At 29.3% G+C, this 22697-nt stretch overlaps 2 protein-coding genes across 3 annotated transcripts in view; one reads left to right on the forward strand and one right to left on the reverse strand.

Moving 5' to 3' along the window:
• LOC105837411 (flotillin-2) overlaps positions 1–22697 on the forward strand; it is a 193132-nt gene that overhangs the window by 28817 nt on the left and 141618 nt on the right. The gene's annotated exons all lie outside the window — the stretch shown is intronic.
• Positions 6142–9729, reverse strand: LOC105840310 (glucose dehydrogenase [FAD, quinone]). Its single transcript, XM_012687215.3, has 2 exons — positions 6662–9729; positions 6142–6477 (listed from the first exon to the last, which is right to left on the reverse strand). Exons 1-2 carry the CDS (start codon positions 8459–8461, stop codon positions 6331–6333), a joined length of 1947 nt encoding a protein of 648 aa, XP_012542669.2. The 5' UTR covers positions 8462–9729; the 3' UTR covers positions 6142–6330.

Consider the following 22697-nt stretch of genomic DNA (forward strand, 5'->3'; position numbering starts at 1 on the left):
TTAATTTAATAAGAATTATTTTCATTATTTTTGTTTTGTAATCTTTTCTCTATTTATTTTACTTTTTATTCAATTTTTTACATATTTATTCAGGTACAGATACGACTGGTTATCTAGGTTAAGATTAAATTGAAGTCATCGAATAGAAAACGGAATATTTACACTTTGAATCACTATTTTCGTGAACATAAATTTTGAGATGTTCCACAAATATATAAATGTATAAATATATACGTATCAAACTTTATAAATTAGAGTTTTTTTTATTTACTGATTTTATTCTATCCACACGCACTATGTATGTACGTAGTATATAGAGTCTTGTTTGCAATGACATACGCATACTAAGTATTACTGGTCAATCGCAGTCATTTCATTCTTTAAGCCCGTATCAGACGACTGACTGTGAAAGCCCACTGACTTTCATTTGACCAATTACAGACTAAAATTCTGTCAGAATCTTGATGTGATTAATTAGATGAGAATCGGTCTTCACAGTTAGCAGTCTGATACGGGCTTTAGAGAAATGGCTATCATTGGCCAGTGTACTTAAATACTTACCTACAGTATTTAAGGGGCTACATACCCAGAGACGTAAAAAATAGGCCTTTTTCTCGATTTTTTTTTGAAACGTAATGTATGTAATTAATCCTAGTTTTCTTTACTTTAAAATACATTCTTAGAACATGTTTCAGAATAAATTTGAACTAAAAATATTAAAAAATGGCGGAGATATTGTCCTCGTCGCAAGATCTTGTTAAAAAAAGGTGCTCCGCGGTGTTAATTGCAGCTCGTACAGAACTTATCTGAAACAGACCAACCTAGAATTTTCTTAAACTGAATGATATTATCTAGTCTTTATCGTGACCGATTTTTAAAATATCGATTTTTGGCAAAATGGCGGCCGTTTAAAGAAAAAAAATCAATTTTTTAGGGTAAAAATCAGTCGTTTTTTTTAACTTTAAAAAAAAGTAAGAGCTCTAAAAAAAACCGCCACGATAAAGACTGTCTTTTTTTGTGTAGATTAAGCCCTCCAAATTTTAAGTAAATTAGTCTAGCCATTTCCGAGATATTTTTGGCACGCGTTTTGAAAACATGGTTTCGAGAGAAACGCGTTTAAAGTTTGATATTCGGTTAAAACGTAGATAATTTCTTTTCAAACTTACATGGAGTCATCCACTCCAGGGCCATACAGTGGCCCTCCCCAGATGTAGCGGCTTCAAAGGCTTCGATTCTAGCTTGCCGGCGTAATATTCTTGCGTAAGCTATCTGCTGCAAAGGATTAGAAGGCTCATCGCGCCCCAGTATCGTCAAACGCGCTTGGACCTTTCTCGCTATATCTCCGACAATTTTCAAGGAATCACTTTGAAACTTGCAAGGGATATTCTCAAGACCTTATACTTTACGAATATGCAAAAAACGAAAAATCCATTTTTTCAAAATTTCTGGGTGTATGTAGCCCCTTAAGTCGATGTAAACAAGGCCATGTGTGATTAACTAGAAAGCGATCCAATAATATCGCGAATAATTGAATTCATTGTCAAAATAAGAAAAAACGAAAAAAAAAGTCGATTAATTGTTTGAATAATCGATTAAGGAGATGCTGGAGATGGGTCTGTTTTACCGGTTAAACATGATTAGTGTTTTAGTAAAAAATCTTATTGTCGATTTACGGAGTAAGAGAGGGCAATCTTCATAACGTGCGGATAGTAAAAGTGGTTTTTAGACCCCTAATTGGGAGGAAATCCGCTGAAAGGAATAGATTCTTATCTATGGTCGCCATTTGTAAGGAGAGAGAGGGAGAGAGAGAGAGAGAGAGAGAGAGAGAGAGAGAGAGAGAGAGAGAGAGAGAGAGAGAGAGAGAGAGAGAGAGAGAGAGAGAGAGAGAGAGAGAGAGAGAGAGAGAGAGAGAGAGAGAGAGAGAGAGAGAGAGAGAGAGAGAGAGAGAGAGAGAGAGAGAGAGAGAGAGAGAGAGAGAGAGAGAGAGAGAGAGAGAGAGAGAGAGAGAGAGAGAGAGAGAGAGAGAGAGAGAGAGAGAGAGAGAGAGAGAGAGAGAGAGATAATATTTTTCTGAAAACTGCGACTTATTTTGCTAAAAGTACCACCTATTGCAGCAATTTCACTGTCAATTACGTTTTCTGTTGAATGCAACCAGTGTTGTAGTATTAATTATACTAAGTATCATCATTGCACGTGTTTGTTGCTCTGATTTGTGATTATAAAGTCAAACTGAAAAAGTATTAAAAAGAAGTTTTTTTTATTGCGTACATCGTATTATCTCGATCAATCCGGTTGTCACGTTTGTTTACCTGTGTTTATAATATTGTAAAATGGCGTGTTGGATACGTGGATGTGCCACAAAAAATGGAAAAAAAGATCCTTAAAAAAAGCCTTTTTACGGCTTGCACGGAAAAAAATGTTAAATAATTGGCTTGACGGTGGAATTGCTGCAAGAGATGTTAATACTTTTAGTAAAACAAGTCGCATCTGTGAGTTGCATTTTCAGAAAGATGACATTATCTCTCCTTCTCTCACTTTCTCTCTCCCTCTCTCTCTCTCTCTCTCTCTCTCTCTCTCTCTCTCTCTCTCTTTCTCACGCTTACCATATTTCAATGATATACTGCACTAAGGCGTTCGCATGTCTCATTCCTAAGCACGTGGTTTATGTCTCTGTTTACCCAATTATCTGTATGCTTATTATATGTTTCTCACGCTTATTTTTGCCTTAATAATGTACTATACTATTGCGTTTTACTATAGTAATGTAAAATTATTTTCCTGCTTACTACCTGTATGTCTATTTCTCAATTTTGTATGCCTACTTTACTTATGTATCTTACTAATGCGCATTTATTTAATTATGTATATTCAGCTCTGCTTATCACTTCTATGCACAACGTTTCATGATTATATGCTACCCTCTATTCCACTAGTTTGTAAGTTTACTATTAATATTATTGCACGACTCAGATTATGTATACTAAACGACTGTTCTTAGAGGGTTATGCCCTAGAATGGCCTAGAACATAAACGCTCAGTCAGTCAGTCTCTCTCTCTCTCTCTCTCTCTTTTTCTCTTTCCCTTTCTCTCTATCTCTCTTTCTCTCCCTCTCTTTCTTTACAAATGGCGACCATAGATAAGAATCCATTCCTTTCAGCAGACATTCTCCCAATTAGGGATCTAAAAACGGGATCATTTTTGTTTCACGGAGATCGCCCTCCTCTTCTCTTACTCCGTGTATTTATTACACAGAATTAAAAATCCTCCTTCAGAATTAAAATATAGACAATAATGGAGTGCGCTGTACAGAAGTTCATATGAAAAACAAACAAAAATTAAAAAATTACAGTTTTGTGATTGACTTTTGCGGTCGACTCGTGAAATCATTTGCTGCGTATAAAAATTTTAGACTTTGTACATACAAAACAAGCGTGCCTCGCACATTGCATTACAAGAAAGAATAATTCTGTGCTTTTAGGAATGAGCCTAGACGGTTCAGTATAATTTCTTTTGATGAAAATCTCGTATATATGTGTGAGTGCGGATTCGGAAGAAGTCGATAAGTAGAGTAATATGAAAAAATTTTTTGGTTCTTGATATAAAATCCAATTCACAGATTGATACCAATATGTGTACTTTAATTCTGGAAAAAAATTTTCAAATCTATAAAAGAAATATATACGAAATCACATTAATGATGTGCACGAATGATTCTACATTATTGACCCCGATCAAGTTTGAGAGGCAGTTCAGCATCACCTTAACATCGATTAATTTTTCTTATTGATTGTTTGCGATTATTTATTTCTAGATAATCGATTAATCGATTATAAATCGATTATAATTGATTTATATTCAATTTCTAAAAAATTGATTTCTACATAATTGATTATCTAGAAATAAATAATTGCAAACAATTAATTTAAAAAAAATTAATCTATGTTAAACGATTATTTGCCCATTACTATCAAAAACACATCTAACCATTGATGTCTAACCACTAGTAAAACATTTTTTGACACAACACATGTTCTTACTTTTGAAGAGATGCTGAAAAGGAAAAAAGGGAGAATCAAAATCTGATAAATGCTCTTTAAAGTAAACAATTTAAACTTTAAAATAAAAAAAACTTTATACGGTAAGTTTTCGCGAAGGTACGATTATTTGAAGTTATGTAAAATTTTAGCATAAATTTTTATTGCGCAAATTTTGTTGCTCAATATATTTATAAGACTTTTTTCACACCTGAACTATTTCACGTAAATTTCACGTAAAAATTGCATTTTTTTTCAACTTATTTATTTATAACAATAAAAATAATAAACATATCGATTCTTTCCCAGGTAGTCAGACCTGCTACAAGCACATATCGTGAAAGTTTTACAGCAAGAATTATTTAAATTTTGACAACAATTTTATGACAAGTATTATTAATTATTTTTTGCTTTGTCTTTTAAAAGTTTCGAGCAAATTTACGACAAAAGTTTTTATCACACGATGCTGTAAAATTGTAAATAACAGATTGTACATAAATATTACATAAAGAAATCACAAGGTTTGTTTCGGCACGATAAAATGCAAAATTTACACAAATAACAGAGCCAACCTTGCCACACGACATGCCAATAAAAGATCCCTTACTAACCTTATGGAAAATAGTTTCCGGTGGAATTGGCTAAAATTTTAGTATGTTCTCCTTGATGTCCTGAACAAAAGTCTCAATGGCCACAATGGCTCTAAAATGAGTAGTTTTTGAGCTACAAGGACTCAAACTATCGATATATGGTCTCTATAGCAATAAGCACAGATTATTAGTTATACGATCTGCATATATGTTTGCGCGAGTGTTCTGTGTTCTTGTACGTATGTTTGTGTGAGAGTACGTCTATGTGTTTTTGCGTGTGTGTGTTTTTTTGTGTCTTTGATTTACTTTCGGCATTACTCAGGATTAACGGCGCGGACGTGATGGGCCGGCTAATCCTTTTTGTGCGTGCGTGCGTGCGTGCGTGTGCGTGTGCGTGTGCGTGTGCGTGTGTGTGTGTGTGTGTGTGTGTGTGTGTGTGTGTGTGTGAATATCTGTGGCAGTATAGAATGGAAAGAATAGAACGGAGAGAATTTTCTCTTAAAATTTATTATCAAAATTTGATAATTGTGAGATAATGTGTGACCTCAAGGAATTTTACTATACTTTTTGATAAAATTGACTAAAAGTATAGTGAAATTACTATGCTTTTAGTACAATTTACTAAAAGTATAGTAAATTTTACTATAGCAAAATTCCTCGAGGTCATACATTCTCTACAATTACCAGATTTTGAGTGTAAATTTTAGAGAGAAATTCTCTCTAAAATTTAGATCCATTTCATGTATTATTAGGTAAGTAATATAAAATATGTGTATTCTGGAAATTAAGATAGAAAATAGTGAGAATTGTAGAATTGAATTTTTTTTATAATACATCAATAATAAAGATTTAAACATTGTAGAGTTCCTACTAACCAACGTTAAAAAAAATTTTTTGAATTATTAAAAATCCTTCTCGTGTATGTATTTTCTCTCTAAAAGGAACCTATTTTAAAATTTTGAAATAAAATGGAGATTGGACGTTTTCGGAAGTATCGCCAACATTTTTTCTACTTTATAGTTTTTATGATATTCAGATTAGATTACAATGTGTTAAAAACTTGTCAAGTTATAGGGAAACACTTTCGTGGGTTTTCTTGTTAATTAATTTTAAATAATGTTTAACTTTAACTAAGTTTTGAATACATAAACATTAATTGTTAACTTCTTTCACAATTTAAAAATTTATGAAAAATGAAAACATGTAAATTTATGTAAAAAATAAATATGCATCTTCATATAAAAGGATTTTATTTTAGTTATTTCACACATAAATTATTTTTACCAATAAAATGTTAAATGTATTTGATGACCTATATTGTAATTATTTTATTACTTGAAATAATCCATTTAAAAAAAATTACGATATTCTAATTTAAAATAAATAATGCCTTTTAAAATTAACTTTTAACTTTACTTAAGTCTTAACGCAATTTTTGAATCAATTGGTTTTTTATTTGTATAACTTTTAATTAAATTAATTTGTAACCAATTAATTTCTTAAATCCTTAACTTTAATTAAATTTAGAAAGATATTATTTTATTTTGCTAAACATTAATCGTTTTGTAAAGATTGTAGAAGTATTTTACAATGTCTGTTTCCTAAAAACTTATTTAAATTTTTATTTTTATACATTGTAAATAAATATCTTTATTGAAGTTATATCGATTGAAAGTTTTTTGTTGATACGGTATCATAAATTACGTTTACGACTTGTTCAAGTATTTCCAATCTTCTTTCACCATATCTGCCAGTTTTTCGGCAATCATATAGACAGGTATGTTTGTGTGCGCCGATATAATCTCGGGCATGATAGAACCGTCTGCTACTCGTAGTCCTTGAACACCAATTACCTGTAATATACACAAATTTTTAAATTATGGATTAAATGTGCGTCTGTGCACGGCGCGTGCGCGTGTGTGTGTGTGTGTGTCATGTATGCGTGCACACGCGCACACATATATGTATGTTAATATAATAGGAACATTTGTTTTAAATTTAAGAATAACACTACATAGTGAGTTTTTCAACAAGTACCTTTAATCTAGGATCGACAACAGCAGTCGGATCTTTTCTCGATCCCATCTTGCAAGTACCAGAATAGTGATAGATGGTGACAGACGCCGTCCTTACCGCGCACTCCCAATAGTCATCGGAGTCATACTTGTAATTTTCGCATCCGGGTAAAGTATCGTTTAATAGTCGCGAACCAAATATTTGCATAGTTTTTGTTTGACCGATACTTATTGCAGCTCTAATACCAGCAATCATCGTTTTGACATCTTCTGGATCGTCGAAGTAATTCGCAATGATCTCGGGTTTAACATTAATATCATTGGCTAATAGTTTTATCTGTCCACGGCTTTTTGGTTTTAATAACATCGGTAGTATGGTCCAACCGTGATTGTTGTTATATTTACTCCACATCTGACGCATTTGATTGTTGAAACCCATTACGATCGGAACAACAAGATCTCCTTTAAATCCACCACCGATAAATAACAGTTCAATGTCCGGCAAACCGTCACGGTTTTTTAAATTTTTGGTGTCGATAAAAGCGAGAGCCTCACATGCACCCGGGACCGTAAGTGGTCCTGATCTTCGTGTTAGAAAATCCCTTATATATGGATTAACGGGATTTATGACGTCGAACATTTTGATACTTACCGGCTCATCTACTGTCCACGTTAATCCTCCAAAAGATACATGATCCATCAGATTTTCGCCAACTGGTGAATCCTGAACAATGTCGATCCCGAGCTCGCTAAGATGTTTAGCCGGTCCGATGCCGGACAGCATTAATAATTGTGGTGTTCCAATTGCACCCGCGCACAAAATCACTTCTTTGCTTGCAAATACGTGGATAATTTGATTATGTTTGATAAACTCTACGCCAATTGCCCGATTCGTGCGACGATCGATTAGCACTTTCCTCACCATACTTTCGCGTGTCAAGTGAAGGTTCCGGCGATTTCTTGCGGGATGTAGATATGCTTTATTGCTACTCATGCGAGTACCATTTACAGTTGTGCTCTGAACATACGAGAATCCTATCATATTTTTCCCGTTATAATCCAACAGTGGATACCCCAGCTCCTCTCCAGCTTTTAAAAAAGCTTCTGCCAGTAGCGTATGAAATGATGGATAAGAGATAAATAATGGTCCTTGAGTACCGTGATAAATATTGTCCGATTGCAGTTCTGGGATATTGATTGTTTCCAACTTTTTAAAATATTTGAGAACGTCTTTGTAAGCCCAGCCTTCATTTCCCATCTGAGCCCATCGGTCATAATCTTCAGCGCCGCCTCTAGTTGCAATCATGTAGTTTAGTACACTGCTACCGCCCGTTACTTTGCCTCTAGGCCAATTACATCTTTTATTATTCATGCCGAGGCAGTATCTGTCGGAAGATTTTGTTCTGTATTTCCAATTAATATCATTGCTTAGTTGCAGCATGTGAACGAGAAGCGGAATGTCCATGAGCAAATTCTCGTTAGATCCAGCTTCGATCAACAATATTTTAACTTGATGAATCTCGCTCAGTCTCGCAGCTATCGTAGCACCGGCCGTGCCGGCGCCGACTACTATGAAGTCATACACGGCTCCGAACTGTGGAATTGTATCTGATATCTCTTGACTCATATAACGTTGGCCCTGCTGCACGAAGTTTAGGGCTCCGAAGCCTAGCTCTAATATATTTTCTAACTCGTGTCCGCCAATGTCATTGCCGTAAATACTGCGGTATCGTTTCGGTGACAGTTGTCCGCCCGACTGCAACGGAACGATTACAACGACGGCACTGAGAAGGTAAAAGAGCGTCGGATTATTTGCAGTCATATCCAATTGGTTATTGAACGTATCAAGTGGGGCGCTATAATAGAGAATCTGAATGTTTGCCTGGAATATATACCTGCATTCAGGTTCATGTTTTCCAGGTGTCACTGTATGCGTAAATGTCCATCACACAAACACAAACAGTAAGAATTATCGTGCAATGTACGATGCAACGCCGTGACGAGAGAGACAAAAAAACATCTCACACAATTCCATTCCAAGAATACAATTACAGCAAAAAAAATGGTTTATTTAATCTTGTACTTGGATTTTTAATGCTATCTTTGGTCAATATCGATGCTTGTTGATATTTTCCCATAATTTATTGTTGCAATTTTTTTAATGATGATTTTTTTGACAATTTGTTATTACTAATGATTAACGTAATTATTACTAATGATAAGATGAGTAATTGTGTTGTTTGTAGATCGTATCTATTCTTCAAACAAATTTCATAGAAATGACGACAATTTAATATTATTTAATATTTGATATAATTTAATATTAAAGTTTGCATAATTGTTGTGAAATGATAATGTTTAAAAATTGGATTATATTAACTTGAACACAGCGTAGCGTTTAGCGATAATTGCGAAAACTCTGACAAAACAGGAGAATGCATAACTGAGATATGTGTCAATCATAAAATTAACTTTAATTGATCAATTGAACTTTGACGTCAAAGATTACATTATCCATGGTTGCACATCGTTTTTACTTTGAATAAAATATTTTCTACATATATAATTATTTTCTTAAGCTAGCTATGTTTTTTATATAAGCAACATTTATTTTCCAAGTATAAGCATGATATATTAATATGTAACATCCATAAATTTCACGTATGTCAAAAAACAGCTGGATAATATAATAAAATTAACTGAATATAAGCTTTATTCTTGAAAGATTACAAAGTTCTGTAGTATAATAAATTATTTATTATAGATTTTTGTATGCAATTTTGATTCGATAGCTTATAACTATAATGATAGATGTGTCGTCGGTTTGCATTCATTTGTCATTTCATGATTTAATTTTATAAAGAAGATAAATGAAATAACACTTAAGTAAATAGTATTGTAAATTTTATAATAAATGTCTAATTTAATTTAGATTTTGAAATATGAACATTGATGCAAAATTTTAGATACCATTTTTTCTGCTTGTTTTACTTGTTTCGACGTTAGAGCCTTATCGTAAATTATTAAAATGTGAAATTTATTTCTTTTTTTAGAAGCAAGTAAAATTTTCAAAGTTTGTGTAACAAATTAAGAAATTATTTTATCAAAGAAATTAGTTCGTTACATTGAAATATTTAAGAAAGTAACTATTTAGATACATTTGATTTTTAACCATTTGAATACCAGGAGTCATTGCATAAATCTTATCGAATATTATTATATATTACGCGTTGCGATTGTGCTTGTTTCATTTTGTAATAAAAATTTTATAATTAATGAGAGCATTGTTAATTGCAATATAGTAACAGGTATAAAATATGAATAGCGCAACCGCCAGATTAGAAAAGAAGCAATATTTTTTTTAATAATAAATAGCTTTTTTAAATTTAAAATGTAAATTCTTTTCTATACCATAAATTGGGCGCGTAAAAATACAATAATAGTTTTTTGCAGTTTGCCGGAATCTAATAATTATTCCTGTTATACTTATATTTTTATATTTTTTTTCAAATTTAGAAATAAAAATTCAAAGTTTATTTTTTTTACTTTTGTTAAAAGCAAAAACTATTTTTTTTTTAAAGCCTTTTTTGGAGACGTAACACATTGCTGCGGAATAAAAAATAAAATTAATTCTGTATAAAATTGTTCATTATAACAGGCAACCATTAATTCAATTTAAATTCAAATAGGTCTAACTTTACATGCAATAAAATGGCAGATTGCTTTTTGTCTTTACGCCCTTGAAACAATTCTCTTTAAAGGATTGAACTCGCGTTGAATTCTTGAAAACCGGTTTTCCTCTATTACTGAGATTTTCATTTGTCGATGGCCCTGGGTGAGTTGAGCGAAAGTTTTAAACGCGATCAGTATTAATAAATTTAATTTATACTGATCAAAATTTTGTGTTTAATTTTAATGATTAGTTTGAAAATATTATGATATATTTGATAGTAAAATGTATTATTTGTGATTATATTTACTCGTGAGTATTTCTGTATATTTCCTTATAAAGATATGCGTTACATGTAGAAAACACATCAAATTTTTCCCTGCCCACGTAATTGCAACTGAATATAGGTCAATGCCAATGTATTTATCCTTAATCATCAATTCACATATACGAGGGGGTGTTTCCAACACAATACCACATAGTAGACTGTTTCACAAGATTGCCTTGCGAATTTAACGACACAAGTGTTGTGTGTAATTGATTGGTTTATTAACTAAAATAATCGATTAAAAATTCTAAAAATATATAATAATGATTATGTAATCAGTTAACTAAATTAATTGTTAAATAATTTTGTATAATTAAACATTTTGTTTAATTGAAGTAAGTTAATTGATTACAAAATTATTGGGAAATATAATTACAATTGATTTAATTGATTATTGAAATAAATCACTATTGATTTTAAAAAATCAATAATTAATTTATTAATTTTTAAATATATTAAAAAAATTTTATTAACAATTTTTACAAGCTATATTGCAAAAAAATATAATATTGTCATATCAACAAAAATTTTAAATTATATTGATAAAATATATACATTACGCACGCACGCACGCACACCTAAACTATAGAAAAGATTAAAATTATTGAATAATAATTGATTATTTTTTAATTAATAGCAACTATTTATTTTTAATTAATCGGTTAAATTAATGATAATTACATACAATAATATGTTTTAAAATTAATTTATTGATTAAATATTTAATTAATTAATGCTTAAGATTTATTTCAAAACGAGTAAAAAATTTTTATCGTTTATAATTAAGAATTAAATTTTTAGTCATATCTAATTAATCAGCAAATTAATTAAATTTTACTTACTACTGACCCTGAACTATAGTTTGCATAGCAGATTTAAATTTCGGAATTTGATACAAATGTTTTATAAGAAATGATATAGATTAGGAGTTACCAGAACGCAGTCCACATCCGGATCACAGACAATTTTAGATGTTGGAATTGTTATCCTATTTTGATTCAGTAGAACGCCTATATGGAATATAGGGAGATATTCGAATTCTGATTAAAATGTTACTTTTCACATTAAATTCTTTAAGGTCATCACACAATGCCAGGCAACAGGCAATAGAAACAGGAAATAAAGAAAGAGAAAAAGAGAGAAGAAGATGCTTTCTCTCTTTCTCTCTTTCATTATTTCTGTTCCTATTACCTGTTGCCTGGCATTGTGTGATGGACTTTACAGTTTTCTTAACAGAGAGGAATCTCAGATGCTTGTTATATATATAACAAGTATTTAAAATTGTTTTTTGCCAAGAAAACTGTAAAGAATTTAATGTGAAAAGTAACATTTTAGTTAGAATTTGAATAAATTAATATAAATTGGACTCAGAGGAATTAAATCATATATACTAACCCAAGATCTAACTCAAGACCTAACTCAAGACAATATTGGACTTTTATGTTTATCTCGATCCCTCCTATTTTTTTACGAGCGTTGGCGAGTATGTTTTGGGACATCTTGTGTATATATATATATATATATATATATATATATATATAAATTTATTTTAAGAATTAAATTATATTCTATTTATATAATATATATTCGAAACTTGACATGGTTTTTTGCGATATCAGTGACACATATCTACATATCTTGTCATTCAGAAAACTTGGTACGTTAGATGCACGACCTACGTAATTATTTGTTATGCATTACAAGTTTTTATTTAAAATTCATATCACGTAATAGGTCGTCTTCTTTCGCTTATCATAATGCTTACTATTGTTACATTGATATACGTGACAAACATTGCGACAATTTATTTTATTTCATTAGAGGAGTAAAAGCGGTTATGGACTAGACGTAGAGTTATGGAATTTATGATATCTTGTATATTTTGTGTTGAATTTTGAAAAAACCATCCAAATTACTTTTTTATACATTGTTTAGACGTTATGATAATTTATGATATGACTACTGGTGTTTGTTTTACCATTAAAGCTACATTTTGGTATTGCATACAGCCTAAAGTTTTATAATTGTGTATTCTTTGTCATTTTAAGAAATATATTGGGTATTAATTTTGTAATTTTGTAACTTGTAATTGTAACTTTAAAGGCTTGTACGTAGCATTTAAATAATATAATTGAATTTAATATTTGAATGTAATATTTATTATGTGCATGCATTTCTCGTGTAAAGTTATAGTGCCTGCGTTCAAGGTTATGAACCATTTATGCGAGTTTGAGTCTCATAATCTCGCACGTAATTTGGTTGTACTTTTATGATACTTGTTAGCTAATATTGTTTGTTATAATACTTTTATAATATTTCTACAGTGCACGAAGTTACGAAAGAGAAAGATTTTATTATCAACTTTGTCTTTATTTCTTTATTTAATTCCCATAAAAAGCGGTAAAGAAATTATTGCGAAAGACAATTATCGTTCTTTTCTGGGATTTAAGAACAAGAAACATCTCATTGATTCTTGTTAGCATTAAAAGATATTGAATTGTCAATCCATTTAATTTGTAATATTTTACATATTTCAGCGAAAGAAACTGTTTTAAGACAGACGAGTTTGATGGTGCGCAGTATATGCTGGTGACTGTAAATTTAAATAATATTAATTATACATTCGAACATCTAGTGTTGGCTCGTAGAGGCGATATTAAATATATTGTATTTTTTATTTCAAGTCACTCGAGTCGGTAAGAAAAATTTATATTAGGACCATCAATTACAGTAGTAAAAATGATAGAATAAAAATTGTTAAACGTTTTGATTAACATGTTAACATTGTGTAGAAGTTTTTTAAAATAAATGTAAATGAAAATAAATGTAAATGTGGTGAAATCACAAGGAATTGTCTTTTTAAATAAAAGAACAAAAAATCTATCTTTTTTACAAAAGTAATGACATGGAAGTAATTACGCCAACTGTAAAAACGAATATTTATATACAAAATTCATTTATTATTACTTTTTAATATTAAAATGTTACATTCACTAATATAATTTTATATAAATTATTAAATAGTATATATTATTATAATGATAAAGCATTTTAGTAATAATAACTTATCAACATTATGTAGAAACCATAAAAAGCATAATAAAGATATGTTTTTTTAGAAAGAAAAAACTTGGCGATGCTATAACAAATAATGAAAACAATTTATTGTAATATTAATAAGTAATTAAATTATTTATAACCGTAAATTTTCAATAAAACATTAATTTTTATTATGCTTTTTGAGATTTCTACTAATAACGTTAATATGTTGTTATTATTGAAATGTTTACCATTATAATAATATATATTATTTAATAATTTGTAGAAAATTACATTATTAAATATAACATTTAAATATTGAAAAGTAATAATAAATAAATTTTATATAAATATCCGTTGTTACAGTTGGCGTATTTACTTCATGTTATTACTGTTATAAAAATATCTTTTTGTTCTTTTATTTAAGAGGACAATTTCTTATGTATGCATTGATATGTTTATTATATTTTAAAATATATTTTATATGCGATTTTATGCGATTTTATACATTTAGGTACATTAATTTTGTATTATGTGAAGAAGAACAGTGTAAAATAAAAATATTATTCAGTGGATTTATGTGCATATAGCATGTTTCCTTAAAGAAATGTGTATTCATTTTGAATGAATAAGAACACTTCTCTTTATTTTTTGCAATACTGGCGGCGTAAATAATAGTCCTGGATGAACACAAGACAAAATTCGTGCAACATTAATAACGCTCGATGCACATCTCCACACATTATGTTGTCTGTTCGCTCATCATCAACACTAATACAATTGTGTAAATTATCTAATATATAACAAAATCCTGTATAGACAATGTAGTATTTAAAATTAGAAAAACATACATATTTTTATTTGTGTATTTTTAATAAAAAATTACAATTTTATTTTATTTAGAATAAATTTTATTTTACTTAGAAATTATTTTCAATATAAATTAAAATATTGTAACATTAGTACTGTGTTAAATTCAATGTTTAATGCATCTTTAATCAAATTTTTAAATAAATTAATTAATAGACGATATTACTGAAATTATATTAATTTTTATTTATTATTTATTTGTAATAATTAGTAAAAATATAATCTAGTCAACTCTCTAAATTTCCTAGAATGAAACATTACTCTTAGAAAGAATGAAAATCGAACATATCTAAGTTTGAGTGATTTGTCACTCTAATTAGAATGACAAATCAATCTTATAGAGTGCATTTTCACTCTAATTAGAGTGACAAATCACTCGAACTTAGATACGTTCGATTTTCACTTTTTTACAGTAATGTTTCACTCTAGGAAATTTAGAAAGAATACTATTAAACATTAATTAAATTTATAATGAAATCATTAGAAGAATATTTTGGGAAATAATATAATCAATTAATATATTATTCAACGTTAATTAAAAATAATAATCAAATTTATGGGGTGAAACGATATGATTATAAAAATTTGCTCTTTCCATACTGGCAATATAAATTGTGATTAGTACTATGGACAAATACGAAAATTTTTCTAATATCAATAATATTCAATGTTTATATCTAAAACATACAGTATTTCAGCTATTTATGTTATCTTATTATTAAGATAATCACAGATATCAAATAATCTGAGTGCTCGCGTACTTGTGTATTTTTAAAAAAAGGTATAAAAAAGCGCCAAGTATATACGCGCGCAAGAAACGCACTCAAAAATCTATTGTACAAAATAATTTTAATTTGGCATTGCAAATGTATAAAATTTTAATAAAATAATATTTTTCCCCAAAAGAACAAAAAACTATTTTTTCAACAAAAGTAATGATATAAAGAAAATGTGCCAACTATGAAAGTGGATGTTTATACGAATTAAAACATCTACTTTTACAAATAATTATTTGTACAAATATTACAAACAAAATACTACAAAAACTTAGCGCCGCTAAACCGAATAATTTGCTTTAATACAAAATCGCTTTCTTACAGTCTAACTTACATACTAAAATAATAATTACTTAATAACAAATAATAATTACTAAATTTACAATTTTTTTACAATCGAAATCGTAATGGCATTGTATACGTATATATAATGTTATACATGCACGCATGAGAAAAAGAGAGAGACATTCGAACGTACGCACGCATAAGAGACTGAGATATTAAAAATTGCTTCTTTATAAACGAAGTTTATACTAAACACACACACACACACACACACACACACACACACACACACACACACACACACACACACACACACACACACACACACACACACACACACACACACACACACCACCACCACCACCACCACCACCACCACCACCACCACCACCACCACCACCACCACCACCACCACCCACCCACCCACACACACACACACATACACACACACACACACACACATTTAGATGTACACACAAAAGAAAAAGAGCACATTATTCGGTTTAGCGGCGTCAAGTTTTTGTAGTAAAATATTTATTTGTAATATTTGTACAAATAATTATATGTAAAAGTAAATATTTTAGTTCGTATAAACATCCATTTTTATAATTAGCGCATTTTTTTTATATCATTACTTTTGTAGAGAAAATTAACTTTTTGTTTTTTGGGGGGGGGGGGGAAGGACAATTTTATTAAAATTTTGTACATTTGTAGTGCCAAATTAAAATTATTTTGTATAAAAATAGATTTTTAGGGCGTTTCTTACGCGCATGCACTCGGCGCTTTTTTATATCTTTTTTTAAAAACATAATTTTGTTGTAATTTCACTTATTTTGTAGTGACAGATACCTTATTTTTTTTAATAATATATATGAAGATTCATAAAACAATTTTGAAGTCCATATTATATCAAATTAAAGGTCGAGACTGAGATTGAATTAAAATGACAAAGTTATATTGGCTTTGTTTTTTTTTCTGATTATATTTTAATTTATTTTCATAATATGCCTATTACATCGTGGATTACATTCAGGAAAAATCGGCTGTGCCTAATTTGAAGATTAGTATAACACTATGCGTTGTACAATCAAATAAGTATACACTGAAAAAAAAAATGCAATATATTCAATAAGATATGTTATTGCGGGCTGCCAATTAAAAATATACTCAATACAATAATATATGCTATTGCAATATCAACATTGTACTTGCATTAATAGCAAATATTATTGTATTGAGTATTTTATGTAGTTGGCAGCCCGCAATCACATATGTTATTGGCTGTATTACATTTTTTTTCTGTGTATATTATTACAAAAAAATTTTCATTTTTTAATGAAAATAAATATTCTGAGATAAGTTAATACTTTGTGTTACGGTTTATTTTTAGTTATTATATTGGAAAAAAAAAGAAGAAGTACTTTATTTGAACCTAAAGTAGAAGGATAAAAAAAAGAGTGAATGAGTAAGGAAAGAGAGAGAGAAAGAGAGAGAATTAGAAGTAGTTAAGAAATACATAATAATAAGAAAAAGTAAGAAAAGTAACATAAAGTAAGTTATTTAGACATATAAATAAATTTAAAAAGGGAGAGAAAGAGAGAAAGGGAGAGAAAGAGAGGGGGGAGGGAGGGAAGGAGGAGAGAGAGAGAGAGAGAGAGAGAGAGAAAGAGAGAATTAGAAGTAGTTAAAAAATGGTAAGAAAAAATTAAAAAAGTAACATAAAGTGATTTATACATGTAAATAAATTATAATTAACTTCCAATGGAATTTGTAGAGTTGCTAGCAGTAAAGAAATAATAATAGAATTCTTGATAATGACTAATCTGGCAATAATTTATTAATAAAAAGAAACTTATCAGTGTGAGTTTTTTTTATTAATAAATTATTGTCAGAGTAGTCATTATCAAGAATTCTATTATTAAATTACATTTATTATGCTAGAAAGAGTGTTATTGTTAAATTGTGTGGTGTGCGGTGGTGTGTGTGTGTGTGTGTGTGAAAGAGAGAGACGAAGGGAAGAGAATAGCATTGTGTAGTAATGTCTATACATATACGTATGCGCATATACATGTATGAGCATGCATGTACATCAAGTTTGGCCGGAAAATTCCAGTGGGTGGAAAAAACCACGGTAAACTCCGGTTTTTACCGTTTTGGACTTTATCTAAGTGGAATAAACTGGCCAAAACTAAAATAACTAATATGTAACATTAAAATTATATATACATATAATTTTTAAATATATATTAAATATATACTTATAATTTTTTATTATATATATTAATACATAATAAAAACTCACTATGTTTTAAAGAAACGAATCATAAAGTTTTTTTTAAGTCTCAAATTAATATATGAAAAATAATTTTTAAAATAAAAAAAAGATATGTATTAACTAAATTCTAGATTTTATATTAATTTTTTGTTTAATAAGAAAACATTATATAATGAAAGTAGGTATGTAATATAATAGAAAAATAGATAATATTAAAAATTAAAATTTTTTATTGACACAAATCTGCTTCAGATTTACTATTTAATAATTTGTAACAAAAAGCTAATTTATTTGTTAATTCTATTTCTAGTTTATTGCGGATTTTATTTTGGATAAAACAAATTCGAAAATACTCGCTCAATTGATGCTGAACTTGCTGAACTTGCTGCACAATTATACAAATGCATAACAAAATTAATTTAGCATGAAAATTATATTTTTGTAATGCTTTCCATCACGTTCTGACATTTAGATTTTTAGCTTAAAGAAAAAAGATTTTGGAAAAGGTTCTGCTTGAAAAGCTATAATTAATGGTAAAAAGTCAGGCGATAATTCTGCTGCATAATTCTTGTTTTTTTGACAATTTTGTACCATTATATCATGGGTGCAGTAAATACACTAACATATGCGCAGGTGTAAAAGCTACGGAAAATCTTTTCTAAAATATTTTTGTATGGTTTCAACTCTTCATTATTCACCAAGTTTATTAAACTTGGTGAATAATGAACTTTTCCAAAATTATTATTTTTTTTTTTTTTTTTTTAATTAGAACCTTTTCCAAAATTATTATTTTTTTTTAAAAAAAGCTAAAAATCTTAATGTCAGAACGTAGTAGAAAACATTACAAAAATATGATAATGTTAGTGTTAGGGTGGAAGTATCGCGAACGACCGACACGCCGAACTGTGGACACTATAGCTTTATTAATACAAAAGGTGAATATACGAGAAACGAATACCGTGAGACGACCGCGACAACGTACTCGAATGGCGGAAGGCCAGACTCTTACGCGGTAGTGAACGAAAGTGAACGCACGGGGGCGCTACCGGTTTCCGTCCCGCATGCGGATCGCACCATCGATTACCATCGATATCGATAACAGATAATTTTCCTGCTGATTTCGTTAATTTTGTCATGCATTTGCATAATTGTCCACCAAGTTCAGCATCAATTGAACGAGTATTTTTTAATAAGTTTTACCTAAAATAAAATACGTAATAAATTAGGAATAGACGTAACAAATAAATTAGCTTTTTGTTACAAATTATTAAATGGTAAATTTAATCAATCAGATTTGTACTCATAAAAAATTTTAATTTTTTTACTATTGTTTATTTTTTTATTATATTACTATTACCTATTTTTATTATATATGATGTCTTATTAAACAAAAAATTAATGTAAAATTTAAAATTTAGTTAATACAATCTCTTTTATATTTTTATGTTGTCTTTTTTTCGCACACATTTGCGTACAGGAGTATTATGTATATTATATACATAGTTAAGATTATAAGGATATATCTAGGACACTGCTTGTGAATTAAGATTGATAAAATATGGATAAAAAGATTTTCTATTTATTGTAATTGTATCGTTTTTTTAGACGAGATCAGTTTCTGCCAGTTTTTGCCGGAAAATACCAGTTTTTACCACTGGCATGGTTTATCCAAAAAAGTGGATTTTTGTCAATCTGATTTATATATATATATGCATGTGTGTGTATTTTATTTCTCTTTTTCTTTCTTTGTGTAAGTGATTTTCTCCCTTGCATAATATATAATATAATTAACTTTAAAACTCGAAATTAACAATGGCCGACAGAATGTATCTACTTAAAGATACCAAATATAACATAGTTTTACAAAAAATGAAATTAACGGTTTATTATTCTTTGCAATGTATTGAAATAGGTAAAAAGCACGAAATCTTGTTTGAAACAATTACAACAAAGTATGCAGACTATATATAATGTCATCCAACTGGCCTGTCGATCACAGGTTGCAATATTGGAGATGTGTTTATATGAATACCCAAGGATTATTTGTAAGAATTATTTGTTTTAGTTTATTTAGTAATTGTCATGCATTCTATGCAAACCGGATATATGAATAAAACACAGAAATATACCGATAAGGCTCTTAGTCAAATCGAAAAACTAAAAAGTAATTATTTAAATACTTTGTTGTTTCCAAAACAATTTATTATAATTAATACAATTCTCTCAATACGTTCACAAAAGTCACATTAAAAAAATTTTTTTTTGTAATTAAATTATAATTGTACTTTTATAATTATGTTTATTGTTCTTTTATAGTTATTGATAATAAACCTATTTTGTCCGTGTTTCATGCTCTTGGAACATACATTTATGTGCCGGCTTGTAATGAGAAACAAAGCGTAGCTCTTATGGAAATTGTAAATGTGGTCTATGGCTTTTAAGTAACCTAGGCTATCACCTGCAAAGTTGGCAAGCTTGAGAAATTTCCGTAAGACGCTTTTATTTTCCATTACAAGTCGGCACATGATTATATGTTCTAAGAGCATAATTAAAACATGGGCAAAATAGATTTATTATCAATAACTGTAAGAACAATAAATATAATTATAAATGTACAATTACAATTTAACTACAAATTTAACTATAAAATAGCAATAAATATAATTAAATGTAATGCTATATTAAATTAATGCAAAAAGAATGAAAAGTAAAATATGACGTGTTGTTCTATATTTGGAAAGTCGACTCGTAGTCATTTTGTAATCTTTCGTCTCATGTATGCCTCGATTTACAAAAAAATGAGTTAAAGAATCAAAAATATAAATAAAAATTTTGAATGTAATCTTTGTAAATGTATGAAAAAAATTGTATTAATTAGAATTAATTGTTTTGGGAACAATAAAGTATTTCAATACTTTTTAATTTTTAATTTGACTAACAAGGGAACCTCGCGAACTCGAAAATTCAGATTTTAATAAAACTTGGCATAAATGTAGAGGGGGTGAATACATGAATTTAGAAATTTTTAGTTGGTGCCCAAAAACGATTTGAAAGGGTGAAACCACCCTTCAAAGTTGAGACGATTTTTGCGTTTTTTCGATATATCTCGTAAATTAAACAAAATATAAAAAAATGTTTTATACGAAAGTTTTACAGTATAAATACCTTTATTTAATTATGCTATTTATTAAAAAAAAATTTTTTTTTAATTTTTCTTTTTCAAAAAATGAATAGCGTAGTTAAATGAAGGTATTTATGCTGTAAAACTTTTGTATGAAACATTTTTTAATATTTTGTTCAGTTTATGAAATATATCGAAAAACCGCAAAAATGTCTCAACTTTGAAGGGTGGTTTTAACCCTTTAAACCGTTTATGGGCACCAACTAAAAATTTTTTAATTTATGTATTTACCCCCTCTACATTTATGCCAAGTTTCATTAAAATCAGAATTTACGGGTTCGCAAGGTTCCCTTGTAAGAGCTTTATTGATATATTTCTATACCTTATCCATATATCTGACTCGCATAGAATGCATGACATTACTAAATAGACTAAGATGTAGAAATGATCCTTGGCATCCATATAAACATATCTTTGATATTACAGGCTGTGACCACGTCATCGGCAGGCCAGCTTGATGACCTAACATGTATACTTTGTTGTCTCAGACAAGATTTCACGCTTTTTATTTATTTTAATAATCTAAAAAAGATATGGTTGTACAATATCTTAATTTGGTAATTATTTACTTATACGGAGCCACCTTCGATTTCAATGTCTTTCACATATGTTATCAGGGACATAACCTGAGTAACTTTGCCTCATAACTTAATCGGCGGTCATTGTTCGTTAAAAAGTTATTGATAATGATGGTATTAGAAACAATACCAGAAATCATAAACGTATTACAGACATCAATACTTACATTATAATTATGCATAATTTATTTTTAATATTTTGCTTTTTTATTTATTTTCAAGTCTATGTTACTAAATAAAATATCAATAGGAAACTTTTCAATCCGCCAGTGAATGATGACAAATTGGAAAATTATTAACTCATCGACAGTACTGGCCAAAGTAACGTTTATTAGTAAATGCTCATAACGCTTCGGCCTTCGTTTAGGCCCTTATCAAATGATAGTCTTGAATTGAAACGCAGCTAAACATTAATCATGTACAGACACCGAAGATCCACCAAAGAAATCAACGTGTGGTAGAAGTTGATATGAGAATTTTCAATTACATTGACAGTTATAACAAAATGCGTCACGTAACACGATGAGTTAGTCAAATTTTTATAATAAAACATAATTAATAACGATAAAAAGAGTCGCTCCAACGCTTTTAACGAAATACGGTGTGCTGACTCTTTTTATCGTTATTATGTTTTATTATAAAAATTTGACTAACTCATCGTGTTACGTGACGCATTTTGTTATAACTGTCAATGCAATTGAAAATTCTCATATCAACTTCTACCACACGTTGGTTTCTTTGGTGGATCTTCGGTGTCTGTACATGATTAATGTTTAGCTGCGTTTCAATTCAAGACTATCATTTGATAAGGGCCTAAACGAAGGCCGAAGCGTTATGGGCATTTACTAATAAACGTTACTTTGGCCAGTACTGTCAATGAGTTAATAATTTTCCAATTTGTCATTATTCACTGGCGGATTGAAAAGTTTCCTATTGATATTTTATTTAGTAACATAGACTTGAAAATAAATAAAAAAGCAAAATATTAAAAATAAATTATGCATAATTATAATGTAAGTATTGATGTCTGTAATACGTTTATGATTTCTGGTATTG

The sequence above is a fragment of the Monomorium pharaonis genome, chromosome 8 (assembly GCF_013373865.1).
Source record: "Monomorium pharaonis isolate MP-MQ-018 chromosome 8, ASM1337386v2, whole genome shotgun sequence".
Lineage (NCBI taxonomy): Eukaryota > Metazoa > Arthropoda > Insecta > Hymenoptera > Formicidae > Monomorium > Monomorium pharaonis.